Source organism: Buteo buteo, chromosome 3 (genome assembly GCF_964188355.1).
Source record: "Buteo buteo chromosome 3, bButBut1.hap1.1, whole genome shotgun sequence".
In the NCBI taxonomy this organism is placed as follows: domain Eukaryota; kingdom Metazoa; phylum Chordata; class Aves; order Accipitriformes; family Accipitridae; genus Buteo; species Buteo buteo.
The window spans coordinates 42159617-42182260 of NC_134173.1; the positions used below are offsets into that span (position 1 = coordinate 42159617).

Consider the following 22644-nt stretch of genomic DNA (forward strand, 5'->3'; position numbering starts at 1 on the left):
GGGAGGAAACTCGTTCATAGATAAATTAACGTTCCTGCTGGCTACATTCCTATCAGCTTCGTTAATTCTGAAGTGACATTTATTGGTGAATTAAACTTTACCACCTTTTCCCATCAATCAGCTGGTCAAGTCTCCTACCAGAGTTTTTTTTTTTAATTGCCACACACAATAATTTGCCAGGCACAAACACGATCTGCTGGCCCGGGGGAAGCTGAGCATCAACCCTCTGTTCCTGTATGAAAACCAAGTGCCCAAAAGGCACCACTGCCAATGTGTCCTGGCTGGCTCTGTGATATCTGCCTTCCTGCTCTCAAGCTGCAGTTAAGGAAGTCAGCACTTTCCTATCAAACATATTAATAATCATCTGTGAAAGAATGTCACTCCCTCCTCAAATGATGCTTCCAAAGAACAGGATGCCTAAATAATAGAAAAATCCTTTACCTGGAGGAGAAGCTTACATTGCAAATGCACATGAAAGATTTGAAAACAGTGGTCAAAAAAGCTCGTGTATTTTACTGATATAAAAAACGTGTTAGAAGAGCCATGAGTGTTCATTCCTCACCTCAGCAAGTCAAGTCCCACTGAGAATTGAATTCCTCAAGCTGATTCAGAAATATTTTACCCTGGTCTAGATGGCTGGTCACAAAAGACAATATCTGGAGGTTCCCATTTGTAATTTTAAGCTAATTGAATATTTTACCAGCAAGTGTGTAAAAGACGAAAAGAAGTAATAAATACACTTTCCCCCTCTTAGCTGTTCTTTTTGGGAAAGGAAATACTTGATCGCGATAGAATCTTTAAAGATCTGGGTATAAAAAAAAATTAACTTCTTGATATATTGCTATCCAAATGAATACCAAAGGGTGGAAGCTCACAATAGTCCTATAGCTGTTCGGGGCAGGGGGGTGGGGGCAGAATGAATCTCTAAATTAGATGCAGGTTTAAGTAAAATAATCCAAACTCATGACATTGAGTGTGAAGAGCACAGTCTTTAAGGTGATGAATAGTACTAAAAGACCTCCTCACCCCTCTGAAGGCAGTTAACTGAGCTAACTGCCTCAAGCTTTGACACCTTTAAATGTCATGTTTAGCAAGGGATAGATTAAATTTGTAAAATCTTTGCCCTTTTTCTCCAGCCATACATTAATCCACTAAACCGTGTAATTCTTTGATTTTCTTTTATTCCAATACCCTGCAAGTGATGACGAAAAGAGAGCAGTGAAGAGAATGACATTGAACTAAAGTAAGTTTAACTCTGTCCCTTGGCAGGTGGGAGGTGGGCAGGGGGCTGCTGGGTGACAGCCTCGCATCAGAATAGTTACAATAGCGGGTTAAAAGCTCTTTCTTACAGCCCCCCCGGGGACTGGTATGTATATAGCAACATATAATGCTGCTGAAGCTCTGGCTGAGGAAGGGACCTGCCCAAAAGCAAGGAGAGGTGGACAACTGCACCGTGTTGGACTGTACATGCAGAAGGGTTTGAGGAGAGGCAGAGCTGTTGGCCTGGTCTCGTCAATGGCCGTGCTGAGCCCATCATGGTGCCCAGGCTCTCACAGAGCCATCCAGCTTCAGCAGGACTCGACCATGCTGCAGCTAAGGCACCCTCAGGTTAAACCCCAGCAGGTTAAACTTCTGATGAGCTTCTAATGACTGTAAAAACTCCCCTTTGGCCTTGGGTGTTATAACTATTTATGAGGTTGACCTTTAATTACTCTCTCATGTAGAAATCTTTGATAACATGTCTTTGAAAGCTTGACAAATATGGACCTACACAGCACAGATCAATACCAATATAGTAACACTACGAAGTAGAGCAGCTTCCACAAAAGCAGATGCTAAAATGTATTACCAGCAAATCTGCTTCGAAGGACTTACCCCTTCAGCTGGGCACTGTCTGCTTTTTCACATTACAGAAGGGTCTAGAGAATGTAAAAAAAAAAAAAAAATGCAAGGGATGCTGAATATCAATGCAACATAAAGACTGGAACGGGTATGAACCACTATCCCTCTGGGGCCCAAGGGAACCATGGCTGTCATCAGCAGTAGGACAAGAAGAGTGGCTGCCATCTGCCATTGCTGTGAAGTCTTCTGCTCATCCTCCATTCAGATGGGGCTGGGAAATAAATTGATGGTGTTGAGTAACTAGTTTGAAAGTCACGGCATTTCTCGCAAAGAAGCTCTAGCAAATTCATTATTTTTTGCAACATGAATGCCATCCAAAGAAGTAACGATACTTGGAGTGGATAATTATTAGTTCTATATTCAGTTTACTTATGGGCATACCTACATGTAAACAAATGCACATATATCTGCATATACATACACACAAATACAAAACAAAGTCAGTAATATTCTGTTGAGAATGGTGAATATGCTTGGAAAATACCTAGACAGTGTAGAGGAGGCAGTTATCAGTACAGCCATAGAGTTATATAAAGCAGAAGCAAATAGGAATCTCATAATCCAGAATACTTCATTTTGATTTTAACCCACCCAGTATAACTCCATTATTATCATGCAAGTTTAATACCCTGTGTCATAAATATTATGGAAATAAGTTGGTTTTTTCCTATGACAATGATTAAAAGCACAAATCTGTATAAACACAATATGCATCTTCTTTGGCCATCACTACACGTTGTTGAGAACTGACATTTGTTCTAACCTGATGAAATTCTGCTGTGAGGAGGTTGAGTCCCAAACACATAGATTGAAGAAAAAGTAAAGATAAAATTTAAAAGATTTTATAATAATTTTGATTTCCTTATTGCTGCTAGAAAAAGAAGTGATCCATCTACCAGACAGATATAATTAAAGTGTCACAGACCAAAAAGTTTCATGGATTTGGGGCAAAGTTTTAAATGCTACCAGTCACTTCTTAAGTTTTTTTTGTGAATTTCCCCCAAATTAGATTGTTTTCTCTTATTCAGAAGAACAACTGTTCTCCCTTAGGCCTCCCATAGAACCTTTTTGTCATAACAACATCCCAGCCAAAACAGCTCCCATGAGACAAAATCAGTCAAAGCCATAAAAGAAGAATGTTTTTGTCATGCCAGGCCCTACTGCTCATGTCTTAACAGTTACAAAACCAACAGCAACTAAACTGGGTTAGACAGCCCATCTGAATAGATCTGGCCAGTTACTCTAACCAAAATCAACACACCTTTTTAATTTGAATATTGCACAGTTACAAGCTATGTTAACATGGTGATAATGGTGTCATAACAGGGTAGAAACACAAAACAAGCTTAAAAGCCCTAAATCTAGGTGCCTTCCCCACACAGAGTTAAGCTCAAAGTAGTTTTCTCTGAGGCTGCCGCCCTTCCTGCAGATCTGGCACCTGAACTCTCTCCTTGATGGAAAGAAACTCAAAAATAAACTACCTGAAAGGCTCACTCTCCATCCCTCCTTTCTCAAACATCAAAAATATTAGGCTGAGCACAGCCTTGGGAAGGGGTCTGGGGGGACAGGTAAAGAACCCGGATGCTTGGGCAAACAACAAAATGCCTCTTTTCCAGGAAGTTTCCCTTTTGCTGACATGTTTTGTCATGCTGCATTTTGTTTTGTGTGTACTAGAGTGACTGGGTGTGGCAACCCTTTAGTTCCAAAACTAAGGGAAAAAGGCTCAGAAGAAGAGGCATGAGTTAAACAGAAGCTTACTGTGGTAAAGTAGAGTGATAAGTACAGTAATATCCATACAAGGTTTCATACCACCCTTGACTGTAGGTCCATCAAAGTCAAGAGAAAAACTCATTTTGACTAGCAAAGGTCTGGATCGGCCTCGTTACACTGTGTGGAGCAAAGACAGCCAGCAGAGGCCTGTCTCAGCTCCTCTGGCTTCAGAGCCATGCTGTGAAGCCTTCTTTTACTGCCAGCATGGGGAAGGAAGCCTTAGACAAAGTGGCTTTAGACACACTAAGAAAGCAAGATCCAAGCATTGCTGCCCTCCAGGGCAGGGCTGTCTCTTTTTCAGCAGTGCACATGGCTTGCAGAGGGGAAAGCCCCCAGCCCCACCAGAGTCCTTCAGTGCTGCCATCTCCAGCACTCGCTGCTCCTGTCTTGCCTGTCCCCAGCTGCAGCAAGAGCAGGATGCTGCCAGCCTGCGTTCCCACTCGCTGCTCGCTGATGGGTACATCGGTGGGAAACAGCCATACATCAGGCTGCGAGGAGAGGTTCAAGAAAGTGAACGGATTCCCCTTTGGTTGTTTCCTTGGGGTTTTCACATCCCTGAAAAAAAAATTTTTTGAAAAAAAAAATATCCACTTTTCATTAAGAGTCTTTTGAGTCTGTTGGTGAAACTGATACTGCAGAAATACACGTTCCTGTGTGCTGCCTTCCTGCTCCGTAATGGCTCTTGCATTAGGGACTGGGGGTAGGGGCTTCTGTTGTCCATTTACTTTAGTAAAGATTGCTATTGAATGAAACCTTTAATGGGGCATTTATGCTCCCACTCAGCTAAGAGCTCCGAGCTTGCGGTAGAGTAGTCTTTCCCTCCACCTTGACAGCTATTAGAGAATCAATACAGGTAATCCCTCAGCTGGCTGTCAGCACCCGCCGGCTGGGGGGCTGCCCTGGCCACTGCCATGGGGTCACTTGTGGGAAAGCGAGACTTCTCTGGGGAATGGCCTGCCACCACATCCCCACCGTTGCCGCGCCGGGCCAGCGTCCTCCAAACCACACGGAGTCCTATGGCCCCGGAAGGAACGCCACCAACTTGGCTTGGATTAAGCCAAAGGATGGACTCAACCCTTTCTGCCTTGGAAGGAGGGGCTCCACAGCTTGATTTCACTTCAGGGGTTATCTGTAAATGGCATTTTTTGGCCAGTATAACCCAATTCATCCCTTTCCCCTTCCTTGATAGGCAGAGGATGTTTTTTCTGCTCTGCATTTCTGCTAATGGACCAAGGTGTCTCCTACTGGCTCTGCTCAAGTCCTTGCTGTCAAAGGGAGAGAAACTGCATTTTCTCACTGCTACTTTGCAGACTGCTAATACCACAGTTTGCAGGACTGTGTGGCATTCTCACACTAAGGCATGCAACAGTGCTCTCTGCACTACTAAGTTGCTGGGCTAGCCAGAGGTTAGTCGTGTGAATTTAAGCCTGGTTTGCCACTGCTGCAATGCAGCTAAGCTGGAGTTTCCAGGACAGTCCCTACAGCAAGAGCTGCTGCAGAGTGACCGGCTGAGGATGGAGATGGAGTAGAGCCGCTCGGGTCACGCTGTAGGACAGGCAGAGGTGCTGTGATAGTGTCCTCCGGTGCTCCTGCACACCCCCGGCTGCCAACACCCAACCCCACACACCTTTGAGGGACAGGCTTTGCAGAAAAGGCATTCACTGGTGGAGATTCAGCCTTTTTAAAGCTTGAGTCAAACACCATAAAAACATAGGCAGTTGCTGGTCCCACTGAAAATCTGGACCTTTGCATGAGGTGAAAAAAAAGGAAAGCAGAGAGCAAAGCCTGAGTCTCCCCACACCCCTGGTGTGCCCGAGGCCCTGCACTACGTGCATTAAGGAGAGCCAGAAGGGAGAAGGTGCAAGGGGACGTGCATGTGTGAGGAGAGAAAGGGAAACGAAGGTGATGGTGACTGTGTCCGAAGGGGTGAAACAAACCCCAGCACTTGCTGCGGAGGCACATAGGAGGCTGGGGACCCTGAGAAACAGCTTTCTGAAGGAGGGCACAGGCAGTCAGGACTCCCCTGGTGAACAATCTCTCTTGTTTAATGGACAGTTTGGCACTAATCAATATTTGTTTGTGGCATTATCTTCAATTCACTAGGCTCTTTGCTGCTTTTTGCCTTCCCTCAGTGGTTAACCACCTCCCTCTCCCCTGAGTCCCCTGGGGAGCGCAGCAGGACAGGGGCAGCAGGGGGATGGGGACCAGGCGTTTGAATAGCAGGGAGATGTAGGAGATGCCGGAGGCAGCAGATGTTGGTGGCCAGGCCTTTTGTTCTGCTCCCTCAAACTCGCCAGCCTGAGCGCAGGGACCACCTTTTTGTTTTTGTCTTGCCATTGTCATTCACCAAGGAGGGGCTTTTCAGGAGTTAGCCTCACACACCCTCAGCTCTCTCCCCACTGCCCGCACAAAACAGCGAGATTGCCCTCATCCTCTGGTTTCTATTTAGATCACTTTCCATTTAACATTTAAAAAACCCTGACAGTTAATGCAAAGCACTTAAAATCAGCTGGTGTCTTACAGGGCTGATTCCTCCCAACAACTTGACTTGCTGCTCCCCTTGGCAGGCCCATTTTTAATCCTAGTTAGGAGAAAGAAGATCCAGGGTGCACACATCAGGTACAGTTTCTGTAATCCTTTGCCTTGGGGAATGCAGTGAGAACGAGCCCTCAGCCAGGGAAGCCATGCTACAGCCACTGCTTAAGCCAAACTGTGAAAAACGTGGGTACCTATTACTGTAGTCGCTGTCATGGAAATGTCGCTTATATCCCATTTTGGTGATGCCAAGAAATGGGAGAGGTGGATCTAGTACAACATGCAAAGCCACAGCCCAGTCCTCCAGAGAGCTGCAGGGTTGTCCTGCTTTCTGCAGCCTCAGCTCAGAAATGGCCAGCAGGATGATCGAGTACCATGGTGTCTGCTCAGGGGGGACCTAGCAGCTGGGGCTTCCCAGTGAAAGGATCGAGCCTTTACAGTTGGCTTGGTCACGAATATTCTCCCTTCAATGGAACTTGCAGTGCCGCCTCCTCCACGCACGTGGCTTTCTGCACCGCGCAGTCATCCTGGGAGCCTGCCAGATGAAAAAGCGCAGTGTGCACACACACTCCTGATCTGTCTGTATAAATACCAAAACCCCACTCCCGGTTGAGCTGGCCAGAGCTGCTCATTCCCCAGGCCGCTGCCAGCGTGGCCACAGAAGGTTCAAGAAATTGTGCAAATCCCAGGGGAGGAAAACCTCAGCTCATTGGATGCACACAGGGTACACGTACGCTACAGGGGCATTCCCTAATCTAAACCTAATCTCTCCTAAACCCCGTCTGGCAAGGACAGCAATATGTTTGCACTAACAATCACTGCATTTTCCTGGCAGACTAAAATGTGCCGCAGGCTGGCAGGGCAGCTCAGCCTGCCCACCCTCCTGCTCCCTGCTGCTTTATTTCTCCCCAGCCTGCTGTGAAGTGTGCTGCTGGCCAAGTGCCATCCCCACTGCCCCCCCCCCCCAGCCCCAGCCCAGCTGGGACTCGCTATTCAATAGAGAAAGGACGATGCTATAGGGTAGTTAAATGCTATCGGGTAGTTAAATGCCTTTTTTAGTGCTCAATCCGGATCCATCATCTTGCTTCAAGTGGGAGTGAACTCAATCCAGAACTGAATGGCCTCAGCTTCCATGAACTATTGGGACACTTACGGCCCAATCCATCAAGACACTGGGTGCCTTTGACTTCTAATGCGGTCAGCTGCTACCCAGCAGGACAAGGACTAGAATTCCTGCTAAGAGACAGTTTGACTCTGTAATGACTTACAAATGATGCAGAAAACACCCTTCATCCATTTACTAGTACCTCAAATATACAACTCCAATGCATCTGGCAGAAAACAACCTATAGCCCTTTAGTGTACACTATAGCCTCCAATAATTTATTTTCATCCTTTGCATGAATGTCATCGTAATAATCTCAATTAGCATCAAAATTTACATATACAGGTTTAATGTGCAAGACAACCAGTACCTTCAATCACAAGTACAAGCGAAACCCTTCACATACTGTTTTACAGACAACTCAGCAAATACTGTAGAACAGTGCCAATATTTTAGTACAAGATATTTAGGGGTTCTTTAAGCAGAAGAAAATGTACACAACTAAAAACACTACAGAAGATGCACCACTTAAATAAATAACCCTCATTCACAAAAAAACAAGGAAATCGCCTCCATGGGAAGCTAATAATCCATTTTGTCGCACTTCGAAGCCACTCCTAGTCATAACATTTATTTCATTACTAGGTAGTTGATTTCACCAAATCCTGAGATATTTATGGAACCGAACCAGCAAAGCCTTTACACACAGAATTCACATTCCTGTTGGCCAGGGTTCTGTACGCTTGGGGGAAAACACCTCCATACAGGCAGGCAGCTGGAAGCAAGATTCAGTTCCCCCACCTGTACTTCAGCATGGTTTGTAGACATGAACACTGTGATAATTTTCTGCTCAGGAATGAATTTTACTTATTTAGAGCTCACCAGTTCAGCCCTCAATATGTACAAAATTCAGCCTGCTGTATTACAGTAATATTTGATATCAAAATAAGAAAAAAAAAAACAACAGAAGAAAATGTGATCTTCACTCTACCCTAAACCCTACATGTATGTACAGTACTAATGGCTTGCTTATTTCAGATACTGCCTGGTGCTGGGCCTCAATATTTTACATACAAGTAAGTGGTTCTATAAATATTTAAATATTTTTACCATGAAAACAATGAGGACAGAACAACTTCAGGTGCAATAAACCATATAAAAATTAGTGCAAATCAATATATTTATAGATACAGTATCTGCATGATATAATTAAATGTGCAGGTAATGATTCTTTTTCTAGTTCTACGCTGTATTTAAGGAGATTGTTAAAGTTGGCACAAAATAAAAACTTTTCTCTTATACTTCCATGTAAAGTTCTTGTTAATCCTAGCCGATCTAGGATATTAAAAGAGAATCTCATCATCCCTGTAACCTCAAACTACCTGTGTTAATCAACCAGGTCCAGCAAGGGCTTCCATTATCCCTCCTGAGTGCAACACACAGTTCCACTAACACAGGGCGCCCCTCTCAACGCACAGCACCCTGCCAATCATGCTGGCCACTCAATTCACAAAAAAGCCTTCTGCACTAATTACAGCACTCCCTATACCCAGTGGCCCTTCAGCACAGGCTTTTTGCTAAGCCTCCATCAAGTTGAGACTTCACATTGCCAGGGAATGCCATTTTGTTAAGGATTCTTAAAAATTTTGAAAATACTTTGCAAAAATCAGGGTCTAATCATCTAAGGTTTTACACTGAAATTCCTTTACCCATTGTAATATGCACTTAGGACAGCTTTGATCTGGGTCAAAGTTTGTTGGTATGAAAGGCCAGGACATCTACAGTGTTATTCTGAGTCCTTCTCATAGTCAGAGTACAAAAGAAACAAAACCAGAGCTTTCAAGAAAAGTATCCCAGAGTGCATCTTCTCACCCATAGCCAAATGAGCAGTTCTTTCTACAGCAAAAAAACCTAGCATTTATGATCAAAGACTTCCCTTTTGCTAAAAAGAAAACCTGCACAAATCACTCCTATACTTGCTTGGTCAGTGAGAAACGGAGGGTGACACCTTCTAGTCCTCCCATGGAGGCGAAGGCATTCCTGCAGGCTGGGGAGGGAATTTCATGTGCAGAGAGTTCTGGGGTCTAAGAAGTCCCAGTATCACCTATCCTACACTTTAAATCTTAAATTTAGGACAGGGGAAGGGAGTCCCACTACAGCAACCATCCTACGTGGGGCCAGGAGGAAACGGAGGGGCCCAACCTTCATGTCAGGACTCATCACGAAGGCCCACCTGGCCAGGACAAGAGACAAGTTCAGTGAAATTCAGATAGAAGAGCCCACTGGTGGGATCATGCCCGCTCCTGGCCTGTGCCGAGCCCACAAGACAATGCCTCTGCGAGGCCACTTGACTGCTCAAGGCCATTTGACTGCTCACTGGTGCTTGGGAATATCTTCACATTTGGTCCTCTAAACTGTGAGATGGCAGAGCCAACCTCCACTATCTCTGCTACCTGGCAGGACAGACCTGCAGCTGACAGGCCTGCAGCTATCTCATCACACCCTGCTCCTCTCCCCCTGGGCTAACCAGCATCCAGCATCCTCTGGAAGAGTTGGTCTCACTGCCCTGGAGCTCCCTGTGTCCCAGCAGCTGAACAAAGGGATTTAAATACCCCTATGTTGGTCCAGGGGTCAATATATCTGAGGCTGCTCACATTTAAATAGAGCATCGTTGAAAGACTTGCACATTAAGGGGAAGTAGACCCCACACTTGGTCATGCATCCAAACAAAACAAACAGGTTAAATCAGCTTTGGGAAATGCACTTGATAAATAAAAACAACCCTCACACAAGCTTTGGTACCAACCGCATGAGGCAGTCCATAGACGTGGTGCATTAGGGATGCAGCAACACTCCTCATGGTGATATTTGTGTACAAAAGGTTCAGGGGGGGTGAAATTCCCTCCTGCCTGTGTTTTTCCCTTTTGTGAAAATTAGGGTATGGGAGGAGAGGAAGGGAAAGGTGGGGTAGCACATGTTCAACTTCAACCCAGTGTGGTATCAGGGTACCCAGGCGAGAAACTCCTGTCCCCTGGACTCAGAAATATGCCCAGGGTCCAGAGACTGGACATACCCAAAGAGTCACTGTGAGGGTAGAAATCACCTCTTGCGGCATGTGCACAACCATGCAAAAACACATGCACATAGACTGATACACACATGAGCTAGTCCAGGCCACGTCCGCAGGGCTCTTGACTAATGAGCGGCATGAATCTTCACGTGGAAGTGGTAATCCTCCTGCTCCGGGAAGTGCTGGCCGCACACCGAGCAAGTGCAGCCCTTCTCCTTGCTGTGCGTGCGCCGCACGTGGCTGTCGTGGGCTGCGTGCGAGGCGAAGGCTTTGCCGCAGTGCTTGCACTTGAAGGGCTTCTCCCCCGAGTGCTGGCGGATGTGAGTGCGCAGGATGCTGGATGCCGTGAATGCCTGAAAGGGCAGGGATAGGAAAGGGGGGAGGAGTTGAAAGTAATCCGTTTTCACATATATAATGCCCAGGTTCAGCTAACCTATCAGAAGCACCGTACCCTGAAAACAAGTTCTCAAATAGCTCACATCCTCAGGTAATTGGAGAAAAAAAAACAACTCCCAGTAATGAGGAACCAGAAACCAACAGCTATCGTTACACAGATGTGGCCAAGTCCATGGAGTTAGATGAAGCTCAGAGAAAGATTTCTGACCTGAGACACCAGTAAATACCTTCTACATGTCAAAGGATAAGAAGTCAATACTGTCCTAATTAGCTTTGCAGCTCCTTTGTGTTTGGGAAACATAATGCAGGTTTTCCTTTCAGTTTTCATTTTCAAAGTTAAACCCTTTCATGTTCACATACACTGGCTTGGGATTCAGCTGCCAGACTTCATCCATGCAGTCCAGCATCCATCTTTTGGAATTTCATTTTCCCTGCTCCATCATACTCTGCTCTTCCTTCAGTCAGACCTTCCAGTCTGTTTCCCCACAGACACACACTCTAGTAGCAAAGTATGCACAATGACACTCTGTCCCCCTTGTGAAGTCTCCTCCTCCATTTGGGGAGAAAACCCTCTCACCAAGACTTGAGCAGGAATGTTTTCCCCATTTTTTCTTTTCCCAAGAGAGACACTTTCAAGCCCTTCACTATTTGCAGACCCCACAAAATAAATCCTCTTTAGTACCTTTACGTTGCTGAGCCATCACAAGTATGTTTTCACAGCAAAGAGTAATACATCTCAGATACCCTTTCACTAGGAACCTTAGAGCACAACCGGATCTGAGATTCCTATAGGAAAGTCCCTGGAGGTGTACATCAAGAGGGCCAAAGTGTGTTTGAAGGCCTGAATGGTGATCTTGGCCCAATACTTTTCCTTTAATCTCAGGATGTCACCCAGATAGTGAGCAAAGGGGCAGGGAAAGCAAAGGTGCCCTGAAGCCCAGCCACAGTCAGAGGTAGAAGAGGCAAAGAGGAATCATGACTGCATAGGAAGAGCAGGTGAGGATGCTTTAAAATAGACCCTGGTTTCCCAGCCACAGAAATGATGGCTGTGTCCCAGGATAGCTGCATCCTGCAGCCTGAGGACTAATGCTTTAATCTGATCCAGTCTGCAACAGTCCTACCAGAACGGCTGGGGGCTGGCCAAGGGTCCCACATATCCTAGACATCTGCTCACGGAGCAACCCGTGAAGCTCTGACATCTCTATCTCTTCCTGTGATCAGAAGATTTAAAGGAAGACATTTCAGCCTAAAATCTGCCTACAAGTGTTCAGGATGCCTGGGAGAGAAAAAAACATAACAGCCAAAAGGAGCTTCTTCTAAGGTTCTTTACTACAGGACACTTCAGCTCTGTGTTAGTCCAGCCAGTCATAAACAAAACTTCTCTCTCTCCAAAAACAGGAGCACCTTACTACATGCTGACAGTGCTTCTGCATTGCACGGACAGCCCATAGCACCTGGAACCCTACCGATATTCATCCAGCCGCAGCCTGTACATCCACCCTCTCTCTGCTGTCACTGCTTTCCAGGGAGAGCTCACCTGAATCATCCCTGCTGTGAAGGGTAGTAACAGCTGAGCACATTTTTGATCAGTGCTGTACGGCTCTATTCGTGTTCTTTTTCAAATGAAGCCTCGATGCCCAGTTGCACATCAATGGCCCTGTTACTTATCAATGGCCCTGTTACTTATCAATGGCCCTGTTCCTTCAAGGTAAGCAGTCACAAAGTCATATTGTGCAGGTTCAGCTTATGTGCCAAATCTGTTCACTGTACTCCAGAAGCAGTGTCAGTAATACCAAAAACTACCTATCTGATGGAAAAGGGGAATATTTGATCTAGCTATGTGCCTTGGATGGTATTTGAAATGCTCTCAAGCTTTCCTAGACCTTATCCTTGCAGCAGCCCCCTGGCCTGGGCCAAAACACAAATTCCACATCCGATGGAGACCAGACCCTGTTTCTTCAGTCTCAGCCAGCCCTGTCACTTCAACTCACAACTGTGCCCAGAATATATACTTGCTCATTTGGTTATCAACTTAAATAGAAGGCATTTTATTGAAAGAAAGCAGAAAAGAAACAGAAAAATTGAAAACAGAGCATGGAAAGAGCCACCCCTCCCAGGTGCAGTGTGATGCTGAGCACAGCAGAGGACAGACGGCAGGATGGGGCTCTGCCTTACCTTGTTGCAGTAGACACATTTGTAGGGGCGCTCCCCGGAGTGAACCCTCATGTGTTTGTTCAGGCTAGAGGACTGAGAAAAGCTCTTCCCACACACAGAGCACTGGGGAAAAAAAAGGGGATAAAGTTAAAAGGAAGCTCACAACAGCAGAGCTAAAAAGAAAAATAAGGTATGTGGATGATGTGTGCCTGTATTTTCCCACATATATTTATGTATGTACATATTTTATATACATATATTTACATATTTATCTATATACAAACAGTAGTAATTTAAGCAGTAACAATTTGAAATACAGTCAGAATTTTAATCTGGTTTTAAGAACAGATTTTTTTTTTTAAGAAAGGACAAACATGCAAAATTTCAAAGCTTTTGTGTGTGTGTCATTAGAATTGTTTCATTAAAAAGCATTCCTCTTCAGAACGTAAACATAAAACATTGACTTTCAGTAATCAAAATCTGAAAATTCCTGTAAGATCATCACTTTTCTTCAAAATGTAAATCAAGCTCCAGTGGCTATTTTTAATTTTGCACAGAAGATACATTTCCCCCTACAATAATTCGAAATAAATTATCTTTCATAAGTTCAAAATAAACTAAGCTATGACTGATCTTTTTTACTGATGCACTTTCCATCTTTGCTTTTTGAGTTGATCTGTTCTCATATAAAAGCAACATATACAGAACAAGTTTATCTTCCTACTGTTCTAAAGTATTTCTTTCATATGCATTCCAAAATAAATGCGAAAGGAAAGGAAAGGAAAGGAAAGGAAAGGAAAGGAAAGGAAAGGAAAGGAAAGGAAAGGAAAGGAAAGGAAAGGAAAGGAAAGGAAAGGAAAGGAAAGGAAAGGAAAGGAAAGGAAAGGAAAGGAAAGGAAAGGAAAGGAAAGGAAAGGAAAGGAAAGGAAAGGAAAGGAAAGGAAAGGAAAGGAAAGGAAAGGAAAGGGAAAGGAAGAGGGAAAGGGAAAGGAAAGGAAGAGGGAAAGAATTACATGGTATTTAATACCTCATATTTAATAGAATGTTTTTCATCTGTTACTAAATCAATGTGAAATTCTGACATTGTAATATTGCCGATTTAGTTATAAAAGTTCTCCTGAAAAATTCACATTATTGCAGGATGATTTATTTATAAAATAATTATTTGGAGGATCTTCAGGACTGATTTAACTGTGCCATTTCAAGCACTGGAACTTGCCCTTCCCAAGCCTTCAGGAAAAGTCTGATTTTCTACTCTCATCACTCCTAGAGAAAACTGATGCTACAGAGAGGTGTTTGGTGGAGATGAGGAAAGTATCTCAGCAAAGATTTGCTTCCATCAATTGAAAATCTGCTCCACCTTGAATGTAGAACTTTAAACTCCTGTTTTGTCCAACAGACACGGATGTCTGTCGGTTCTCAGCCTGAAGGGGGGGGAGTGAGGGACGCGAGACATCGTCTCTCCTGATCCTGGACAAGTAGAGCATCTTCAAACACAAGTTAGCCCCACACTGTGTAAGAAAAGTAGCAAAACCCACATGCAAACATCCAAAAAGCCCAGGAGAAATACTGTTTCTTTTCAAACTCTCAACGAGGGTGTGGGGTTTATTTTCCCAGTATAAATCCATTAGATTTCCAAACTCTCCCTGTGCGGGCAGAGCCACCCCACCAGGCAACTGCCAGAGAACATCATCTTACCTCGGCCAGAAAAGACTCCTTAATTAGTGTGTGTCTTCCCCCCCCCGCCCCGAAAAGCTGGTAACTGCAGAGACACCCGGGAGCAGGCTCACCTTGTGAGGTCTATGCTTTTCGTGAACGTGGAGAATATGGATCCTCAGCCTGTCTCTTTTTTCAAAGGATCGGTTACAAAGGTGACAAGGAAATTTGCGGTTGCCCTGGTCCACGCAGCGGGTGTACTTGAGGTGCTTGTCCCGGTAGTACTTGTAGGCAAAAACCTTGCCGCAGTGCTCACACTTAAAGCTCTCCCCGGCTTCTGTACAGCAGAAGGGAAAGTGCCACCTCCCCGTTACACCACGGCAAAAGGGGCTCATCTCCGACCTGCTGCCTTGTCAGAGCTGGTACCCAGCTGGGCATTTTAAGTCTCCGGGAGGGTCAGAACGGTGGGTAAACGGATTCTGGCGATATCATTAACCAAATACACGCCGCATCTCGTAAGCGTTCGCACCGCTCCACTTGCCTTTCTAACGGAGGGGAACAAACTAGAGTCCACAGCCTGCTCAAATCATTGGGTTTAGCTACTGACTTCAGCAAAGACAGGATTTCATCCTTGTATCTCCATAAACAGCGAGCGAATGTGTGAAAAACCAGCGCAGAGTCCCACATTAAAGCGTCTCCCCGCACGGAAACATTGCCAGGTATTTCTTATCAATATTGCCTGTAAATTTTACCTCCCGTCCCAAAAAGAAACATATATTTGCACGTCTTTTCTAGCGTTTCCAAAATACTATCGAACAGAAACACGTTTATTTGGTTTTCTTTTGTATTTCAAACTGTTCTTAACCGCTGAATTTAGGAACAACACAGGAAATTTTTCACCGCTTACACATCCTTTTCTGCCTTTAATAAAAGTAACTTTGGCTCAAGCCTTAAAATGAAATGAACGATTTACCAACTGTCTGAACGAGGCACCTTAAGACAACAGCTACAAAAACGACCACGCCAAATTCCCATGCCAATTTGTTTCTCTCCCTTACTGCTGCACCCAGCCGTTCCCATCCCACACCCGCTCCAGCTTTCCCTGCATTGGCACGAATCTGTTTTCTGCATACAGAAGTTTTGCTTATAAGGACGGCATACTTTCTGCGCATTATAAGCAGAACAGAGTAATTGCATTTGGCATTTCCTCTGCAAGCAGCATCAGCATTATCGGATCGGAACGACTTCAGCCTGCCCCATTTACCGAGAGTGTTAACTGCATGAAAAATGTCATGAAGTCAGGTACGTGCAATCGTAAGAGGAAACAGAACCAGAACAGGAACGCGCCCCCAAGTCCCTCTCCTCCCCAAACGGGACACCCCCCCCCCCCTCGCAGCAAGGCTCTGCGGAGCCGAGGCAAGCCCAGCCCAGCCCCGCCAGAGGTTTTACCCCGGCACCGGCTCACCGCAGGGACCGGGAAGCGTTCAAAGTAAAACACGGCCGGGAAAAGGTGCCGCCCGAGCTCCTCTCCCTCCCTCATCGCGAATCTAGTCCCGGCCAGACAGGGGGCCGCGGGAATAAGAGGCAGTGCCCTTGGAGGGGTCGCCGGCAGGCTCACCTTCGGGGTGCTGCGGGGGTCTCTTGCCCTCCGGCATGCCCTTCAGGCTGATGGGGATGCCCAGGAACTGCACGTAGCAATCGCCGTACCACACCAGCAGCTCCTGCTTCGGCAAGATTTCCTTGCAGCTCTCGTAGAAGATTTGTCCCTGGCACTGGATAGCCGTCAGGTTTTGCTCCTCGGGGAAGCGGGCGCAGTTCACCAGGGACATCCAGTTGCCAGAGGCTCCCTTCCCGTCTATGAAGTGGCTCAGGCGGCCGTATTCAAAGATCTGGGGAGCGGGGAGAACCGATCGCGTTGGCCCGACCCTTCCCGCACACGTCCCGCTCGCACCAGTCCCACCACCCACCCTGGGCCAAGCCCCCCTTGCAGGCCAGGGGACAGGGGCGGCCGAAACTAGACCCTCGCCCCGGCCCCGTTCAGGGGGTGCAGGGGGAGCCCGGCGGCGCCTCCGCTACCTCCCACATCAGCGAGTTGTCGTCGTAAGTCTTGATCTCGCTGGTGTTGACCACTTTGCCTTGGAAAGGGCCGAAGCGGACTCCTTTGGGGATGGGGTCCGTGCAGAAGACTCCGAGCTGGGACACGTCCCCGTACGCCACCCGCAGCACCGAGAGCCCTGCGGGGGACAGGGCGGGCTGAGCGCGGCTCGGCGGCGGCGGCGGCCGGGCGCGGCCGGCGCCGGGCCCCTACCTTCGGGCAGCTGCAGCGAGTCCCTGTCGAGCGGCGGAGCGGAGGAGGAGTCCGCGGCACCTGCACAAGAGGGACCCCTTCTTCAGCCCGGCGCCGGCCGGACGGAGGGGGTCCTGCCGCCCCCGGCCGCAGCCCGGATTCTCCCCCCCTCCCCCGGCTCTCGCCCGGTGCGGGCTCGTAACGCAAGCGAACCGCGGGGGGAGGAAGCCCGACGTGCCCCCGGCGCCTGGCTGCCGCGGGACCGCCTGCACCCCTCCGGGGACCGTCCCCAAACGCCGCCGCACACCCGGCCGCAAGAAGCGACCTGCCGCCCGCTGCCCCCTCCTGCCGCCGCCGGCCGCCCCTTGCGCCCACGCCGGAGACCCCCTTACCCGGGCTGGCGGGGGACACCCGGAGCCCCGAGATGGCGTGGAGGCTCCCGGCCAGCTGGCTGCTCCGGAGCGCCCCGTACAGCACCGCGTTGAGCTCCTCCTCGGTGAAGTGGTACCTGTAGCTCTGCCCCGCCGGCCCGCCGGCCCCCGGGCTGCGGGCAGCCCAGCGCGGGGGGCTCGGGAAGGACCGCGGGGGCGAGCCCGGGGCCCCCGCCCCGCCGGACGAGCCCTCCCGCGGGGGCAAGGGGGCCGGCGGCTTGAAGCAGAGGGGCAGGGGGAGGCCGAGGAAGGGCTCGGCGGGCGGGGGGGGCGGCTGGCTCAGGAAAGCGGGGACCCTGCTGAAGCTGAAGGGGGGCAGAGACGGGGAGGCGGGGACCAGCCCGCCCAGGGACTTCACGGGCTGGAAGAGGTCGGGGGCCGCCTCGAAGTACGGGGCGGGGGGGAGGAATGCGGGGTAGTAGGGAGCGAGGCTGGCGGGGCTCATCCCGAGCGCGTCTCCGCCGTCTCCGGGGACCGGCTCGCCGGCCAGGGACAGAGCCATGCCGGGCCGAGAAGGGACGGAGGGAGGGAGGGAGGGAGGTGCCGGGAAGCGGAGGGGCAGACACCCGGGTGCTGCCGGCGCGGGGTCCCCCTGCGGGGCGGGGGCGGGATGGAGGCGCGGGGGCCGCCGCTCGCTGCCCGCCGGCGCCGTCGGGGCGAGCGGGTCGGCCGCCGCCGGCCCCCCGCGGCTATATGGGCCCGGGGAGGGGAGGGAGGGCAGGCGGGGGCGGCCCGCCCCGGGGGTCGCGCAGCCCCGGGGGCGGGCGGGCTGCCCCCCGGTCGGAGCAGCCCCTACCCCGGGGCGGAGCCGCGGCTACTCCCGGAGCGGCCGGGCCGCCCCTCTCCCCGTCCAGGCCGGCGGTGTCGGAGGGGGCGGCCGGGGACCCCACGCCTCCCCCGCCTCCCGGACCCACCTCCTCTGCCGCCGGCTCTGCCCTCCGCCTCTCCAAGCCCCGGCAGATGGGCCCGGCCGCAGCCCGGTGGGCTCCGCTTCTCCCCCGAGCAGGAGGCCGGGTGAGGGAGAGATGCTCCCCACGGGTGAGCACCTACTGCAGTGGGTAAGCGCCCTGCCTGCGGGCCTCCGTGCTCTCCAGCAGGACCCACGGCCCCCGCGCAGTGTCTCGGGGGTTGCAGGTGTGGGTTTAGGATACAGAAAGTCAAAACCACCTCCCAGACCCCGGTGACCTGAACGCGCAGCAGCACGCTCTCAGCCACTGTAGGTTTCACGGGCATCGCTGAGGTGGTTTTCCTTTAGCTTGGGGCTGCCTGTTGGGTGCCTGGCAGGACACTGGGCTCCTGCTGGGATTTCCCAGGCTCCGTGACCAAGACCTGCCCAGAATGGGACCGGGGGAAGACATCTATCCCTCGCCCCTTGCAGAGTTGCTGGGCCATCCCCTTCTGCAGGGTTTCATCCTGGGTTTTGTGGGGTTTCTCCTTCTTCTAATCTCCCCTTCCTCCCAGGTGGCTACGTGCTGCAATTGCTATAAAAAGAGGACCTGGAAGGGGCTGCAGGATCCCAGGGGCCCAGGTGCACGCCTTGCCATCGGAGGATGTCATCCCTACGGGTGCAGGGAGATGGAGACACCTTTAGTCCAGGGCAAAACCCCGTGCAGGATAGTTTACTGCAGAGCCCCCCTCCTTGGGTACCTTATTCCCTGGCCAGCATCCAGCCTGGGTGACATGGCACATGCAGGCGTGGAGGGAAGGGACAGGGTGGGCTGTGCTGCATTGCAGAGAGCTTGAGGACTTGCACCCACGGGTCCTTCTCAGAGCAAGGCAGCATAGGGCTTCCTGGGGCACAGCACGGCACAGCACCAGCCAAACTGCACACAGGCACAGCTCAAGCGGGGAACAAACACAGCCAGGTCTGAATCCCGGAGGTTTAGATGCCATTTGAGTGGTTATGGTGTGCTATAAAAATTAATTAACATAGCTCCATGTGATCTTCTGTAAAACACTGCCTTCATCCCAAAGAAGGAATGTATCAGGAATCACTTGAAGCAGCCTCAGACAGAGAGATGGTGGCTCCAGACACAGTCGCTGACTGCACTTGACCAGAGGTGAAGCCATTCTTCCAGTGCTTGTTTCTTATCTGGCCTGAGTGAAGTGCTCTGAAATAGAGAGTTTGGGAAGGAATCACTGGCTGCCTGGGGGAATGAGGATGTTCAGAGCGTAGGACCTCGGGCACTGCAATTCCTCCCTACAAAAACCTTTGATTTGGAACTTCCCCTTGTTTTTTTCACTCAGGACATATACAATAAGACAGCAAACACAAGCACACAGCATTACAGAGGGAGACCCAGAACTGATCCAGGCTCTCCCAGCTACCAAGACCCCTGCTGTAGTCAGCCCAGGGCAGCTTTGTCCCCAAACTTGAGTTTGAACATTTATGTACTTTGCATTAAATGTATTGGGCTAATTATCCTACCTACAACCTCATTCTCCATCCTAACCTCCTTTTGCAAGACAAAAGTACTGAATCCACCAGGGATGACCAATATGCACAAGAGGCTTAGGGAGAAGGTAGGAATGCAGTCTTCTGAAACTTGCTTGAGATACTCCCTTAGCTTAAACAGCCTGATTTTTTTTGTTATCAGTCTTTTTTTTTACTTTCTCTGTGTTGTTCCAAACCTCTTTTATTTGAAGACAGAATTGATGGTGTATTGCTTCAGGAAACAGTTGCAGGCAAGCAGTTTAACATTACTTTATTGATGCAGCATCAGTAGCATAAAAGTAGTAGCAGAGTTAATCAGATTTACAGGAATAAGCCTTTGAGCTCTTAATTTGCACGGAAAAGTTTGAGTTGCCCTTAGAAATTAAGAGTTGCCAGGCAATCTGGAATCCTTTGGCTACCCGATGTCCAGGTATCACAGCACAGGAAGAGAAAAGGGGCATGTGGAGGAGAGATGCTCGCACTGGAGATTCAGGAGAAATGAAACAAACAAACACAACATGAAATTTTTACCTTCTGATCATTAGCTAAATTGTAGACATGCCCAGAAATAAAGATCTTCCTTTTTCTAGAAGCCTGATGGCACAGAGCCCAGGAGAAGAAAAGGGCGTGAGGCACCGTTGTCACTGTGTTGCAGATGATAACCTCCAGAGGCTTTCATCCCCTAAGAGGTTAAGGGCATTTATTGCATTAAAAAACTCTCGTCCTCGGGGAGAGATGGGCTGGGGCAGCAGAAGTGCAGGTGTGCAGAGCCACCTCCAGCAGGCAGGCCAGCCCCGTGGCCAGCCACGTCCCTGTGGCCCCCGGCTCTCTGGGGCTGCCGGGCAGGAGGGCAGCCGGCAACCCTCCGGCGGACGGGATACTCCGGCCCTTCCTTGGGAACGACTGGGAATTCGACCGCCAACACAAGCCGGGGGTTGGTTTTGCTCGCCGTGGCAGGGGAGCAGCTCTGTAAAAATAAAACCAGTTTTGAGGTGCTAGTCCCGACGTGCGTTTTCAGCCTGGCCAGGGAAACAGCTCGCCTCTTCTGCCTGTGAAAAAGAGGGGCGAACAGAAACACCAATTCACTTTGAGGGGAAATCTCCAGTCCACACACACTTGGCTCAGCCAGGCGCCCCTTGGTGCGGAGCAGCCCTGCTGCCAGCAGCGAGGGGAGCATCGCGAGGAGGGAAAATTCACGCTGAAATTATGGCTACAAAAAGAGAAGCCTTAAAATGAGCCCTGGGGACTCTCTCACAGCCCCAGGCTGCCGAACCAGGAGTGGCTCCCAGGGCTGCTGGTATTTAGCACCTGGCTCAGTGGCACCTTACAGATGTCCCCCAGGCCAGAGCCCCCCACCCATAGCACCGGGCTCTGAGCAGCCTCCCGTCTTCATCCCCCCCCAGAGCAGGGAGCCCTGACCAGCAATGTACCTGTGCCTGCAGCATTTGGCTTTTTGGCTACTGAAGTGCTGCTCGGGTTTTCCTTTGGGACTTTGTTATGATTTTATGGCTTGTTACAAAGTAATCACAGCAGTCTATCAGCCTCCCTCCCCCGCTGAAGGATTTTAGAAGGTATTCCTCCTCCACAGGGATGTGGGAATGCATATTAAAGACAAGCACCGAGGGACATCCCTGCAGGCTGCTTGCATAGCATTCAGTCGCCTAAGTGGCCTAAGGCAGACGTCATCTCCTTGGATTGATCCAGATTTCTTGGTTCAAAAAATTGCATCCCAAGGCCTCCCATCCTCCTCTCAGTTTGGACACAAGCTCTTCATCATCACTCTTACTCCCACTCTACACCTTCCTTACTCCAGACTTAAAGCGCTCCGCCTCCTACACATTCCCAAACACCCAGGTTACACCTACAAGCAGCCCTCTGATCCTCCAAAGACGGCAGTGCCGTGGCAGACCCCGATGCCTAGCTTCCCACCTGTGGGCTCCCTGTGCCCTAGCACTTACACTGGCAGCCAGCTGCAGCGTGGAGGTGGGAATCCCAGTCACGGCACCACATGCTGTCATGGAAATAACCTGAATTGCAATTTAGATCAGGTCAGAGCAGAAGCAGTTTATTGCTATGGCTATAGGAGAGGACAGGCAGCAGCAGACTGACAGCCTCTGCTGATGTGGACTATTAAAAAAGGGAAATCACATATTGAAGTGCTTCAACTTTACCGGTACTAGTTGTATCTTTAAATACAGCAGCATTTTAATGATTTCGTCACTAGCTGAGTGACTTCAATAAAGCAATCCATTGCTCTCATCCCATTCCAAATACATTGGGAATAGATGAGTAACTGAAAAATACGTGCACAAGAAAAATTTGGAGGAAACCAGTCCTATTGTATAGATGCAATCCTCCCCCCCCTCAGCTGGGGTGGGCCACTGAGTGGGCACACAAGCAAAGGCAGGAGTATCTGTTCTTGTAGTCTCTCAAAGCCACTTTGCCTGCATTTTTCAGGGACCTGAGTAAATTACTCCAGTCAGGTTCACCATAGGTCCTTCCAGCCTCCTGAGTAGTTGTAGTGTGAAGCAATGAAGTGACCTATAGCCTGAAACTGGGGTGGGAGAGACATTTTTTGAGCAACAGGAGAGTCTCCCCACATCTCCCACACTACCTTCTCAGGAACATCTCCTAGGGAGAAATCCCTGGGCACATTGCAGGAGCCGGAGCAACTCTGCCTCCCCAGCAGCTGTTATGGGGCTGGGGGGTGTCTCGGTGTCAGTTGATTGACCCCCACCTTCTTCATCCTGAAATATCTCAGTCAGTGGTGGTTGAGTAGTTCACTTAGAGTGTATTCACTATGAACTGAAACATTTAAAGCAAAGTTCCTGCTGCCCCAGTGAATGAGCCTGACCTGTGGCTCTCTGGTAGAAGGAGGGTCTGAATGTTATTTCGGCCCCTTCC

The 22644-nt window shown here is 49.3% G+C and overlaps 1 protein-coding gene across 1 annotated transcript; it reads right to left on the bottom strand.

Annotated features, from left to right (window-relative positions):
* Positions 1 to 10507: 10507 nt before the first annotated feature.
* PRDM14 (PR/SET domain 14) lies at positions 10508 to 17808 on the bottom strand. Its single transcript, XM_075024345.1, is given in 7 exon segments — positions 10508 to 10735; positions 12954 to 13055; positions 14723 to 14925; positions 16207 to 16477; positions 16665 to 17036; positions 17251 to 17419; positions 17492 to 17808. Coding segments are annotated over 7 exon segments (1662 nt in total).
* Between the last annotated feature and the right edge of the window lie 4836 nt (positions 17809 to 22644).